Here is a 13517-nt window from a genome sequence, read left to right on the forward strand (position 1 = left end):
AACTGATGGAATGATCTGGAAAGTGCAGAATACATACTTAATTTTAGGGATTGGAGAAGATTCACTGAGTCCTGCAGGATTCTATCGAACCTCTGCAGATGCAGCACAGAGGGTATCCTGATGGGCTGTACCTCAGCCTGAACAGCTTCAGAATCATACAGTACGGAAACAGGCCATTCGGCCCGACAATTACCTACCTGAGCTATTCCCATTTGCCCGTGCTCGGCCCAAGTCTCTCTGAACCCTTCCAAACCATGTACCTGACCAAACATATTTTCAACGAGGTTCAATGTTTGCAAGCCACAGAAGTAAATAAATAGTGTGAAAAAATAACAACGTAGTTCATGGACTGTTCAGAAATATGATGGCGGAGAGGAAGAAGCTGTTGCTGAATCTTTAACTCCAGGACCCTGTACCTCCTCCCTGGTCAAGTCAAGTCAAGTCACTTTTATTGTCATTTCGACCATAATTGCTGGTACAGAACACAGTAAAAATTAGACAATGTTTTTCAGGACCATGGTGTTACATGACACGGTACAAAAACTAGACTGAACTACGAAAAAAAACAACATGGAGAAAGTCTACAGACCTACACAGGACTGTGTAAGGTGCACAAAAACAGTGCAGGCATTACAATAAATAATAAACAGGACAGTAGGGCAAGGTGTCAGTCCAGGCTCTGGGTATTGAGGAGTCTGATAGCTTGGGGGAAGGAATTCAGAACTGAAGCAGGTAGGTACATAGGAAATTCCATGTTGATGATGGTCTTCAGTCATTCTCTAATGCAGAGGAAGCGGTCTCTGTTGTTTGATAGTGGTTGGTTGTGGAGAGCAGAATGGAAGGGGAGCTGCCCAACTTGTCTTTGTTATACTCTTTGGAGGAAGACCTCATCTTTGATGAAAGGTGCCAGTGACAGACCAACTTGCCTGAATCTAGTTGAGCAAAGCTAAGTATGTCTAGGTGCTTGGTTTGCTCAGCTAAAATCTTTTTCATATAGATTCTAGTCTGACAGGTTCTGGAATGACGGGTACCCGTTATCCAGGATATTAATCTCAAATGTACTGCGAATGGGCCGAAGAGCACCATCAAGGTAGGCTTCACCCACTATGACCCAACACAACTCCAGTCATTGGGCATAGTGTGCACTGTCATCTGCCTGATGGAACTGACCCTCTAGTTTGCTGTGGTTTTCTCAATTGGCATCCAAGAGCTTCACAGAGATCATATTTGCTCTCTTGTACAGTGTGAATCAGTTGGGCTTTATGATGACCTACTGACACTGAATTTTCCAAATTTCACACCTCAAGAAGGGATGGCACCCTCAAACGTGGCATGTAGATTGCACATCTTTTTCCTGGGGGTGTAGTTTCTAGTTTTCTGGTAGAGAAAAAGAAAGAGAAAGAACCTCCTGTATCGGAAAAGTTGACATTGAAGATTTTGACTCACCAGTACCAGAGGAATGGATAAAAGGAATGAATTGATAAGATGTTGGGACACAAAGGTGTCTTTTCTACTGTTGAATATGAAGCTGATTTTTTTTTTTCAAAAGTACTTTCTACCCTATCAAGGTGACAGAGGAAACAGCTTTCTGAGAGAGGTCTTTCAAATTAACACCAGCACGGGTTGAAGATGTTACACATCTCCTGCTGAAAATGAATGAAGCTAGAATTGTCACTGAGTTAAGGAGTCCCTATGTGTTATCTATAATTGTTGTGAGGAAAAAGAACGGGAACATATGAATGTGTGATGATTATCACTGAACAGACATATAATCCCAGACCCACACACAGTTCCATTGTGATAGAGGATACTCTGGCCTACAGAAGTGGAAGAAAATGATTCAGTGTGTTGGATCTAAGAACTGGGGATTACCATAAGAGCATAAGATATAGGAGCAGAATTAGGCCATTTGGCCCATTGAGTCTGCTCCACCATTTCATCATGGCTGATCCAATTTTCCTCTCAGCCCCAAACTCCTGCCTTCTCCCCATATCCCTTCATGCCCTGACCAATCAAGAATCTATCAACCTCTGCCTTAAGTATACAGGTGTCTATCGTAAAGCATTCCACAGATTAACCACTCTCTGGCTAAAGAAATTCCTCCTCATCTTAGTTCTAAAAGGACACCCCTCTTTTCTGAGGCTACGTCCTCTGGTCTTAGACTCTCCCACCATAGGAAACGTCCTTTCCACATCCACTCTATCAAGGCCTTTCACCATTCAATAGGTCACACCACATCGAATATAGCAAATATTACCTAATACCAATGGTTGAATCTGCTAAAGGAAAAAGAGCATTCTTATGTCCTCGGAGTTTTTCCCAGTTTGAAAGGATGCCCCGGGGCATATCAGGAGCACTGGCTAGCTTCCAACGTGTCAGGGAGCAGACTGCTGGAGACATGAACCTGCTTGAAGTAGTTGTGTAATTGGATGATCTCACAGTGTTTGAGTCAACACTGGAGCAGCAGGAGACCAGGCTACTGAAGGTGTTAGACTACCTGAAAGCTGAACGTTTAAAACTGTCTCTGGACAAATGTCAGTCTGTAAAACATCAGTCAACTATGTACGACACATAGATTCTCAGAATAGAGGGGCTACAGATCCTTCTAAGATAGACGTGGTAACCACATGACCAAGAACTGTGAGTGCTCTGCACTCATTCCTTGGATTCTGTGCGTACTACTGGAGATTTGTAAAGAACGACTCCAGAGTGAGTCACCATTTGAATCAACTCCTTGCAAGACTAAAGAGCTGATTATGGAGCAATCACAAGGAAATCTGCAGATGCTGGAAATTCAAACACACACAAAATGCTGGTGGAACGCAGCAGGCCAGGTAGCATCTATAGGGAGAAGCACTGTTGACGTTTTGAGCCGAAACCCTTCGTCAGGACTAACTGAAAGGAGAGATACTAAGAGATTTGAAAGTAGTGGGGAGAGGGGGAAATGCGAAATGATAGAAGACAGGAGGGGGTGGGATGAAGCTAAGAGCTGGAAAGGTGATTGGCGAAAGGGATACAGAGCTGGAGAAGGGAAAGGATCATGGGACGGGAGGCCTAGGGAGAAAGAAGGGGGGGGGGGGAGGGAAGCACCAGAGGGAGATGGAGAACAGGCAAACAATTAAATATGTCAGGGATGGGGTAAGAAGTGGAGGAGGGGCATTAATGAAGTTAGAGAAGTCAATGTTCATGCCATCAGGTTGGAGGCTACCCAGCTGGTATATAAGGTGTTGTTCCTCCAACCTGAGTTTGGATTCATTTTGACAATAGAGGAGGCCATGGATAGACATATCAGAATGGGAATGGGACGTGGAATTAAATTGTGTGGTCACTAGGAGATCCTGCTTTCTCTGGCGGACAGAGCGTAGGTGTTCAGCGAAACGGTCTCCTAGTCTGCGTCGGGTCTCACCAATATATAAAAGGCCACAACGGGAGCACCGGATGCAGTATACCACACCAGCCGACTCACAGGTGAAGTGTTGCCTCACCTGGAAGGACTGTCTGGGGCCCTGAATGGTGGTGAGGGAGGAAGTGTAAGGGCAGGTGTAGCACTTGTTCCGTTTACAAGGATAAGTGCCAGGAGGGAGATCGGTGGGAAAGGATGGGGGGGATGAGTGGACAAGGGAGTCACGTAGGGAGCGATCCCTGCAGAAAGCAGAAGAGGGGGGAGGGAAAGATGTGCTGGGTAGTGGGATCCCGTTGGAGGTGGCGGAAGTTACGGAGAATTATACGTTAGACCTGGAGGCTGGTGGGGTGGTAGGTGAGGACAAGAGGAACCCTATCCTGAGTGGGGTGGCGGGTGGATGGGGTGAGGGCAGATGTGCGGGAAGTGGGAGAGCTGATAATGGACTTTAGGAAGGGTAAGACGAGGGGAAACAAACCAATCCTCATAGAGGGATCAGAAGTGGAGAGAGTGAGCAATTTCAAGTTCCTTGGTGTCAATTTCTCTCAGGACCTAACCTGGATGCAACATATGGGTGCAGCTATAATGAAGACAACATAGTGGCTATATTTCAGTCGGAGTTTGAAGAGATTTGGTTTGTCAACTAAAACACAAAAACTTCTACAAATGTATCATGGAGAGCATTCTGACTGGCTGCATCGCAAAGGACCAGAAAGCATCCACAATTGCAAATGCTTTGTTGGGAGAAATACTTTATTCATTACGGCCTCCCGAGCAGGATGCACAGTGATCAGGGAAAGGATTTTGTGAGCAGTCTCATACATGTGTTACTGAGCATGTTTAGAGTCCAGAACTTCAAGGACAATGTATATCATCTTCAAGATGATCCTCAGCCTGAGAGATTCAACAGGACATTGTTAGACATGCTCGGAACTCTTGATGCCAAGAAGAATAATTAGTGTCAGCATATTGGACATTTGGTACAGTTGTAACTGTACTCAGAATGAAGCCACTGGCTACTCATCATACCATTTAATGTTCGGACGTGAAGCCAGATCACTCCTGCAGAAACACCACTAGTCTCCAGTAGCAAACCCAAAAAGCTCCCCTTAGTCCCATTCTTTCAAATTTTCTTTTGACTTGCCGTGTTCCTCTAGCATTGTGTGAGTATTACTCTGGATTTCCAGCATCTGCACTCTCGTGTATTATACAGAAAAGAACAGGAAATAGGGAGGTTAACAACCAATGCCATTCTTCCTCAGCACAAAGGTTTGAGGGATGAAGAACATGTCGAACATAACTGCATTGACCTTGTATTCAGTTTGTAGAAAGTCATGCAGGAAATTCAAGGGGAACCTTTTCACCCACAACTGGTGACTATTTGGAACCCATCACCACAGGGAGAATGAGAGGTGAAAAGCAGGGATGGATTTAAAAGCATATTAGTGGAACAGAAACATGGGCGTGGACCAGCTGGACTTTGTTGGTTCCGAATGGTAAACTGGGTGTGTTGTAGATTAACCAAGTAACTGAGACAATGTTTAAAATAGAACTCATTTATTTGTCACTGATCCAAAATATTAAACTCCATTCCCATTTTATCAACATTAAGAAACCCCTCCCATCTCAGTGACTAGAGCAGCAATCATTACAGTCTGACACCAACAGTCACTTTTGAACTTGTCTCTAGATTCAGAAACTGTGAGGGTTAAATATCCAGCAGGCTGCTTATTTAAACACTTTCCCGAGTGTGAACTCGGTAGTGAGTCACAAGGTGGGCTGACTGAGTGAATCCCTTCCCACATTCAGAGCAGGTGAATGGTCTCTCCCCAGTGTGAATTCGCTGGTGTGCCAGCAGGTGAGATGACAGAGTAAACCCCTTCCCACATTCAGAGCAGGTGAACGGCCTCTCCCCAGTGTGAACCCGCTGGTGTGCCAACAGGTAAGATGACTGAGTAAATCCTTTCCCGCATTCAGAGCAGGTGAATGGCCTCTCCTCAGTGTGAACTCGCTGATGTACCAGTAAGTTAGATGACTCAGTAAATGCCTTCCCACATTCAGGGCAGGTGAACGGTCTCTCCCCGGTGTGGATTCGCTGGTGCCTCAGAAGCATAGAAGACCGAGTAAATCCCTTCCCACATTCAGAGCAGGTCAATAGCCCCTCCCTAATGTGACCTCGCTGGTGTCTCATTAGGTGAGTTGACTGAGTAAATCCCTTCCCACACACAGAACAGATGAACGGGCTCTCCCCAGTGTGAATTCGCTGGTGTGTCAGTAGGTTAGATGACCGAGTAAATCCCTTCCCACATTCAGAGCAAGTGAATGGTCTTTCACCACTGTGAATTCGCTGGTGTGCCAGTAGGTTAGACGACCCAGTAAATCCCTTTCCACATTCGGAGCAGGTGAACGGCCTCTCCCCAGTGTGAAGTCGCTGGTGTGTCCGTAAGTGAGATTGCAGAGTAAATCCTTTCCCACATTCAGAGCAAATGAATGGTCTCTCTCCAGAATGAATTCGCTGGTGTGTCAGTAGGTTACATGACTGAGTAAATCCTTTTCCACATTCAGAACAGGTATATGGTCTCTCCCCAGTGTGAACTCGTTGGTGCACCAGTAAATTAGAAGACTCAGTAAATCCCTTCCCACATTCAGGGCAAGTAAATGGCCTCTCCCTGGTGTGAACACGCTGGTGTGAAAGCAGTTTTGATGGCCAAGTAAATCCCTTCCCGCATTCAGAGCAGGTGAACGGCCTCTCCCCATTTTGAATTTGCTGTTGTCTCATCATGTATGGTGAATTAGTGAATTTCTGTCTACACACTAAACTGTGGAACAATCTCTCTCTCTCGTGAACTTGCTTACGTGTCTGCACGTAGACTTGGTGAGTGAATTTCTTCCCACAAGGAGCAGGTGAACGGCCTCTCACTGGTGTGGATTTTATTTGATTTTATTTGGAGATACAGCATGGAACTGGCCTCTTCAGCCCAATGAGCTGCTCCATCCAGAAATCCACCTGTTAACCCGGCTTTATCGGGGACAATTTACAATGACCAATTAACCTATTATCCGATCAGTCTTTGGACTGTGAGAGGAAACTAGAGCACCCGGAGGAAACCCATGTGATCACAGCAAAGACGTACAAACTCCTTACAGACAGTGTCTGAACTGAAATCCAAACTATGACACCGCAATCTGTAATCTTCAATTTGGATGACAGAATCCTGCAGAACAGGTGAACCGCCTCACTATAGTGTGAACTTGCTGATGTATCTTCAGGCTGGATGACTGAGTATATCCCCTCCCAAAGTGCAGATCATTGGCCTCTACCTAGTGTGATCTCATTGATATATCTGCCGGTTGGCTTAGTGAGTGAATTCATTCCCACACTGAGAGCAGGTGAATGATATCTCCCTGCTATCAATTGTCTGACAATTCACCAAGTCCGATGTTAGTCAGAGTGAATCCCGTGTCAAATCAATGCAGTTGAAGAACTGATCTCTGGTGAACAAATGCTGGTGTGTTCTCAGCACCCCAGTTCCAGCGGAATTCACTGAATTAAAACAGTATGTTTCCTTTCAGACACAAAACACATTTCCAGCTGGGATTAGATACATCTCCATCTCCAAGGATCGACAACTGATATATCGGTGTATCAAAGGAAATATCTGGTCACTCCTTTAATAATTTGAAGACAACTTACAAGCTTTATCTCCTGGTGGGTTCATCCAAATTTCACCCCTACACTGAACACATGTTCGGATTCTCCTTGCTGTGAGTGCTGTGCTGTCTTCTCAAGCATCTCCTCCTCTACAGTCAGAGACTGATTGTTTTCAAGTGCTGGTGAGCTGACAAAGACAGTAGAATTGATGTGTTTTTGTTTTCAAGATTCCCATTCAGAAATTATTTGTTGTTTCCAAACTGTAAGAAGATTTACAAAAGACATCAATGGGAGAAGGAAAGCATTTTAAATTAAATAGTTTTAGTCTCCTAACATTACACTGTTATAGTGAGATTCAGCCTAAGTTGGAGGGACAACTCCTCAACTTTCACCTGGCCACAGTTCAGGAATCCTGACTGACAATTCAATTCTTTGTCTTTACTTCTGTGGCAGAATGGACACGTCAGCCCATCATCAATCTGTGACTTGGCTCAGTTTGTCTCTCCCAGTCAGTATTATTTCAGGTTCTGGGCACGTCCCACAGAGCTACAAAGAGCACATGATATGACATGGCTGCTCTGGAGGCTTTCTAAGTATTCAAACTCCCTTCCCCACCACTGTGAGTGCTACAGGTCACTGGTCACCCCGGACAAAGGTGTCTGATATCAGTCTGTTCCCAGAGAGAATGGGACTAAACATGTTCTCATGGGTAGAAAGATCCGGAACCAGAAGAGGTAGAACAGAGGCAATTTTAGAAAAGAACTAAAGTAAATGCAATGCCACAAGATAAAGAAGCAGAAGTAGGCCATTCAGCCCATCGAGTCTGCTCCGCCATTCAATCATGGAGTGATCCAATTCTTCCAGTCATCGCCGTCACCTGCCTTCACCCATACCCTTGATGCCCTGGCTGACCAAGAACCTATATCTCTCTGCCTTAAATACACCCAATGAATTGGCCTCCACAGCTGCTTGTGGCAACAAATTCCACAGATTTACCACCCTCGGACTAAAGTAATTTCTCCGCATCTCTGTTCTAAATGGATGTCCTTCAATCCTCAAGTTGTGTCCTTTTGTCCTATAATCCCCTACCATGGGAAATAACTTGGCCAAATCTAATCTATTCAGGCCTTTTAACATTCGGGAATGTTTCTATGAGATCACCCCTCATTTTCCTGAACTCCAGGGAATACAACCCAAGAGCTGCCAGATGTTCCTCATACGGTAACTCTTTCATTCCTAGAATCATTCTCGTGAATCTTCTCTGAACCCTCTGCAAAGTCAGTATATCTTTTCTAAAATAAGGAGCCCAAAATGCACAGAAAAATCCAAGTGTGGTATCATGAGTGCCTTAGACAGCCTCAACATCACATCCCTGCTCTTATATTCTATACCTCTAGAAATGAATGCCAACATTACGTTCAACTTCTTCACCACCGACTCAACCTGGAGGTTAACCTTTAGGATATCCTGCACAAGGACTCTCAAGTCCCTTTGCATCTCTGCATTTTGAATTCTCTCCCCATCTAAATAATAGTCTGCCCATTTATTTCTTCCACCAAAGTGCATGACCATACACTTTCCAACATTGTATTTCATTTGCCACTTCTTTGCCCATTCCTCTAAACTATCTAAGTTTCTCTGCAGGCTCTGTTTCCTCAACGCTACCCACTCCTCTACCTATCTTTGTATCATCAGCAAATTTAGCCACAAATCCATTAATACCAGTCCAAATCCTTGTCATACATCGTAAAAAGCAGTGGTCCCAACACCGACCCCTGTGGAACTCCACTGGTAACCGGCAGCCAGCCAGAATAGGATCCCTTTATTCCCACTCTCTGTTTTCTGCCGACCAGCCAATGCCCCACCCACGCTAGTAACTCCCCTGTAATTCCATGGGCTCTTATCCTGATAAGCAGCCTCATGTGCGGCACATTGTCAAAGGCCTTCTGAAAATCCAAGTTCACCACATCTACCGCATCTCCTTTGTCTACCCTGCTCAAAGAATTGCAGTAGGTTTGTCAGGCAGGATTTTCCTTTCAGGAAACCATGCTGGCTGTGGCCTATCTTGTCATGTGCCCCCAGGTACTCTGTAATCTCATCCCTAACAATCGATTCCAACAACTTCCCAACCACTGATGTCAGGCTAACAGGTCTATAGTTTCCTTTCTGCTGCCTCCCACCCTTCTTAAATAGCGGAGTAACATTTGCAATTTTCCAGTCATCTGGTACAATGCCAGAATCTATCAATTCTTGAAAGATCATTGTTAATGCATCCACAATCTCTCCAGTTACTTCCTTCAGAACCCAAGGGTGCATTCCATCAGGTCCAGGAGATTTATCCACCCTCAGACCATTAAGCTTCCTGAGCACCTTCTCAGTCATAAATTTCCCTGCACAAACTGCACTTCCCTGGCACTCTTAAATGTCTGGTATACTGCAGATGTCTTCCCCTGTGAAGACTGATGCAAAATACGCATTCAGTTCCTCTGTCATCTCTGCATCTCTCATTACAATATCTCCAGCATCATTTTGTATTGGTCCTATATTTGCCCTCAACAGTCTTTTACCCTTTATGTACTTAAATAAGCTTTCAGTATCTTCTTTGATATTAGTCATCAGCTTCCTCTCACAATTCATCTTTTCCTTTCTAATGACCTTCTTAGTTTCCTTCTGCAAGTTTTTAAAAGCTCCCCAATCCTCTATCTTCCCACTAGCTCTGACTTCCTTGTATGCCCTGTCTTTTGCTTCTACTTTGGCTCTTGACTTCACTTGTCAGTCACGATAGTGACCTCCTTCCCTTTAAAAATTTCTTCTTATTTGGAATATATCGGTCTTGCACTTCCCTCATTTTTCACAGCAACTCCAGCCATTGCTGCTCTGCTGTCCTTCCTGCAAATGTCCCTTTCCAGTCAACTTTGACCAGTTCCCCCTCTCATGCCACTGTAATTTCCTATATTCCACTGAAATACCAACACATTAGATTTTATTTTTTCCCTTTCAAATTTCAAAGTGAACTCAATCATATTGTGATCCTAAGGGTTCCCTAACTTTAAACTCTCTTATCACCTCCGGATCATTGTACACAGTCGATCCCTGAGTGGTCTCAACAAGTTGTTCTAAAAATCCATCCCTTAGACATTCTATAAATTTTCTCTCTTGATGTCCAGTACTGACCTGGTTTTCCCAATCCACTTTCATGTTAAAATCCCCAACGATTATCATGATGTTGCCTCTCTGACACGCCTTTTCTATCTCCTGTTGTAATTTGTAATCCACATCCCGGCTGTTGTTTGGAAGCCATTGGGGTCCTTTTACCCTTGCCATTTCTTAACTCAACCCATAGAGACTCTACACCTTCCACACCACCCCCTCTGCCTACTAACCTATCTTTCTGATACACCGTATATCCTTCGATGTTCAGCCCCAGTGGCAGCCATCCTTTAGCCAAGTTTCAGAAATGGCCACAATGTCATAGTTGCCAATCTGTAGCTGAAGCTCAAGATCATCTGTTTTATTCCTTATGCTGCATGCACTCAAATACAACACTTTCAGTCCAGTATGTGTTGCTTTTTGTTTTAACTTCACCACGCCTCTATTGCTCTGTAACTCATCCCACTGGCTATGATTAAGCCTCATCTCCTGCCTGTTCTTTCTATCATCTCTGTTGCACATTATCTTTGATTTATTTCTGTTTTCCCCTTCCTCAGCCCTATCACTCCAGTTCCCATTCCACTGTCAAAATAGTTTAAACCCTCCCTAACAGCTCTATTTAATGTGCCCATTAGACCCCTTTGGGTTCAGGTGTAACCCGTCCTTTTTGTACAGGTCGTACCTCTCCCAGATGAGGCCCCAATGATGCAGGAATCTGAATCCCTGTCCCCTCTCAGCTACACATTAATACGCCTGGTTATTCTTGCACTCGCTAGCAGATGGAACAGGTGGCAATCCTGAGATGACTCCCTAGAGGTCCTGCTTTTCAGCTTCCTACCCAACTCCCTGTATTCTCAGTTCAGGACCTCCTCCCTTTTTCTACCTACGTCACTGGTACCAACGTGTACCAAGACTTCTGGCAGTTCGCCCTCTCCCTTCAGAATACTCTGCACCCGATCTGAGACATCCTGTATCCTGGCACCTGGGAGGAAACACACCATGTGGGTATCTCTATCAGGCTGACAGAACCTCCTGTCCATTCCCCTCACTATGGAATCCCCTATGACTACCGCATTCCTCATCTTCTTCTCTCCCTTCTGCACCACTGAACCAGGCTCAGTGCCAGAGACCCGAACACCGTGGTCGTCCTCCGTCAGGTCATCCCCCTCAACCACATCCAAAATGAGATCACGATTACTGAGGGGGATGGACACAGGGGTGCTCTCTACTATCTGCACTCTTTCCCTCGCTTCCCCGACCGTCCCCCACTATCTAACTCCTTGGGGTGACTGCCTGTAGCTGCTCTCTATCTCCTGTTCGCCCTCCCTAATAAGCTTTTGATTTCTATTCTATTCACACTACTTTACCGAACGGAGAACCACTGCCTTGTTTTAAGCCTCAGTCTTAACTAAGCACATTCTCTGCCAAGAAGTTGCCTTGGAAGATTTTCCAGCTGAGACTCTGAGACGTTGTCAAGAAGGTGACAAGTCTAGGAGCTCCAGTGAAAGTCAGATATTCCCATTTTAGGCTGCTACAGCTGAAAACCACAGCTACAGCGATGGATCATGCAGTTAGTAAAATCATTTTAAGGCCATAAAAAAAATCCATGGCAAAGTCGATGATACCCAAACAGACTGGTACGTTTCCCTTTTGAGAGAGTGGAAGAGGGGATATTGCTCTGGATAAAAGTTAATTTAAGGAAGCGTGGATTCCAGTCGAGTCTGAATGAGTACACCACAGTTGTCACTGCCTTCATTAAAACCTGTGTGGATGAGCGTGCATCTACGAGAACATATTGTACATGAGAATAAAAAGCCATGGATGAAGCAGGAGGTTTGTAGTCTGCTGAGAGCTAAATCTGGAGTATTTAAGTCTGGTGACCCAGGACAAAACAAGAAGACCAGGTACGTCTTACGGAGGACTTCCTCCTGAGCATGGAAACAATTCCCAATGAAGCTGGAGGTGGAATTATATGCATGTCAACTCTAGCCAGGTTTACAGGCCATTACTTCCTACTAAGCGAAGCCTGGCATCATGTATGGTAGCGATGCTTCACTCACAGACGGGCTCAACGCCTTTCATACACACTTTGAAATACAGCACCTGGTGACCCTGTGATCTGTCTCAGAGACTGACATTAGCGCATCTTTAAAGAGGTGCCAGGCCCCAGTGGAGCACTGATAGGGCTCTGAAAATCCGCACCAACCAACCAGCAGGTGCGCTCGAACACATTTCAAATCTCTCAGTGCTACAGTCAGAACTTTACACCTGCTTCAAAAGGGCAACCATCACACCAGTGCCCAAGAAGTGCAGGGTGAGCTGTCTTAATGCCCTCTGTCCAGTAGCACCCACATCTACGGTGATGAAATGTTTTGAGAGATTGGCTTTGGCTAGAATTAACTCCTGTCTCAGTGAGGACCTGGACTCAGTGCAATTTGCCTATCGCAAAGTCGGTCTATGGTGGACACGATCTCATTGGCTCTCCACACGGCCTTGGATCACCTGAACAACACAAATACTTCTGTCAATATGCTGTTTATTGACCACAGCTCAGCATTTAACACAATCACTCCGATCTAACCTACGTCCAACATATTGATGCAGCTAGAAAGGAGAAAGGGGGGGGAGGAGGGAAAGGAGGCTATTGTACAAGATTGAAAGAAGCTACAGATGTTGTGAACTCATTCAGCTCCATCGTGGCCACTAGGCTCTGTAGCATTCAGTATATCTTCGAGGATCGATGCCGAAACAAGGTAGCATCCAGCATTAAGGATCCCCATCACCCAGGCCATGCCCTCTTCTCATTGCTACCATCAGGAAGGAGGTACAGGAGCCCGGATGACCACATCTGCACCAGGTGCAGCTCGATGACTTTCATCTGGTCAGGGAGAATGAGGAGGTGATAGAGAGGAGCCACAGGTAGCTGGTCACCCCAGGACCACAGGAGACTGAGAAGTGGGTAACAGGAGAGGGAAGGGCAAGAAGCAGGTACCAGAGACTACCCCAGTGGCTGTCCCCCTTAACGATATGTATTCCTGCTTGATTACTGTTGGGGGGGGGGGGGGGCTGCTGACCTGGGGGAAGCAACAGTGGCCGCGCGTCTGGCACAGAGTCTGGCCCTGTGGCTCAGAAGGGTAGGGATAGGAAGGCAGCAGTGACAGGGGGCTCTATAGTTAGGGGGTCAGACAGGTGATTCTGTGGACGCAGGAAAGAAACACGGATGGTAGTTTGCCTCCCAGGTGCCAGGGTCCGGGATGTTTATGATCGCGTCCGCGATATCCTGAAGTGGGAAGAAGAACAGCCAGACGACGTGGT

At 45.6% G+C, this 13517-nt stretch overlaps 1 protein-coding gene across 1 annotated transcript in view; it reads right to left on the bottom strand.

The window, feature by feature from the left end:
• Positions 1-4940: 4940 nt before the first annotated feature.
• Positions 4941-13517, bottom strand: part of LOC140716437 (uncharacterized) — a 37724-nt gene continuing 29147 nt past the window's right edge. The window contains exon 4 of the mRNA XM_073029173.1: positions 4941-6147. Within this exon, the coding sequence (XP_072885274.1) occupies positions 5133-6147 (1015 nt within the window). The 3' untranslated portion in view covers positions 4941-5132. The remainder of the gene's footprint in view (positions 6148-13517) is intronic.

The sequence above is a fragment of the Hemitrygon akajei genome, chromosome 25 (genome assembly GCF_048418815.1).
Source record: "Hemitrygon akajei chromosome 25, sHemAka1.3, whole genome shotgun sequence".
Taxonomy (NCBI): domain Eukaryota; kingdom Metazoa; phylum Chordata; class Chondrichthyes; order Myliobatiformes; family Dasyatidae; genus Hemitrygon; species Hemitrygon akajei.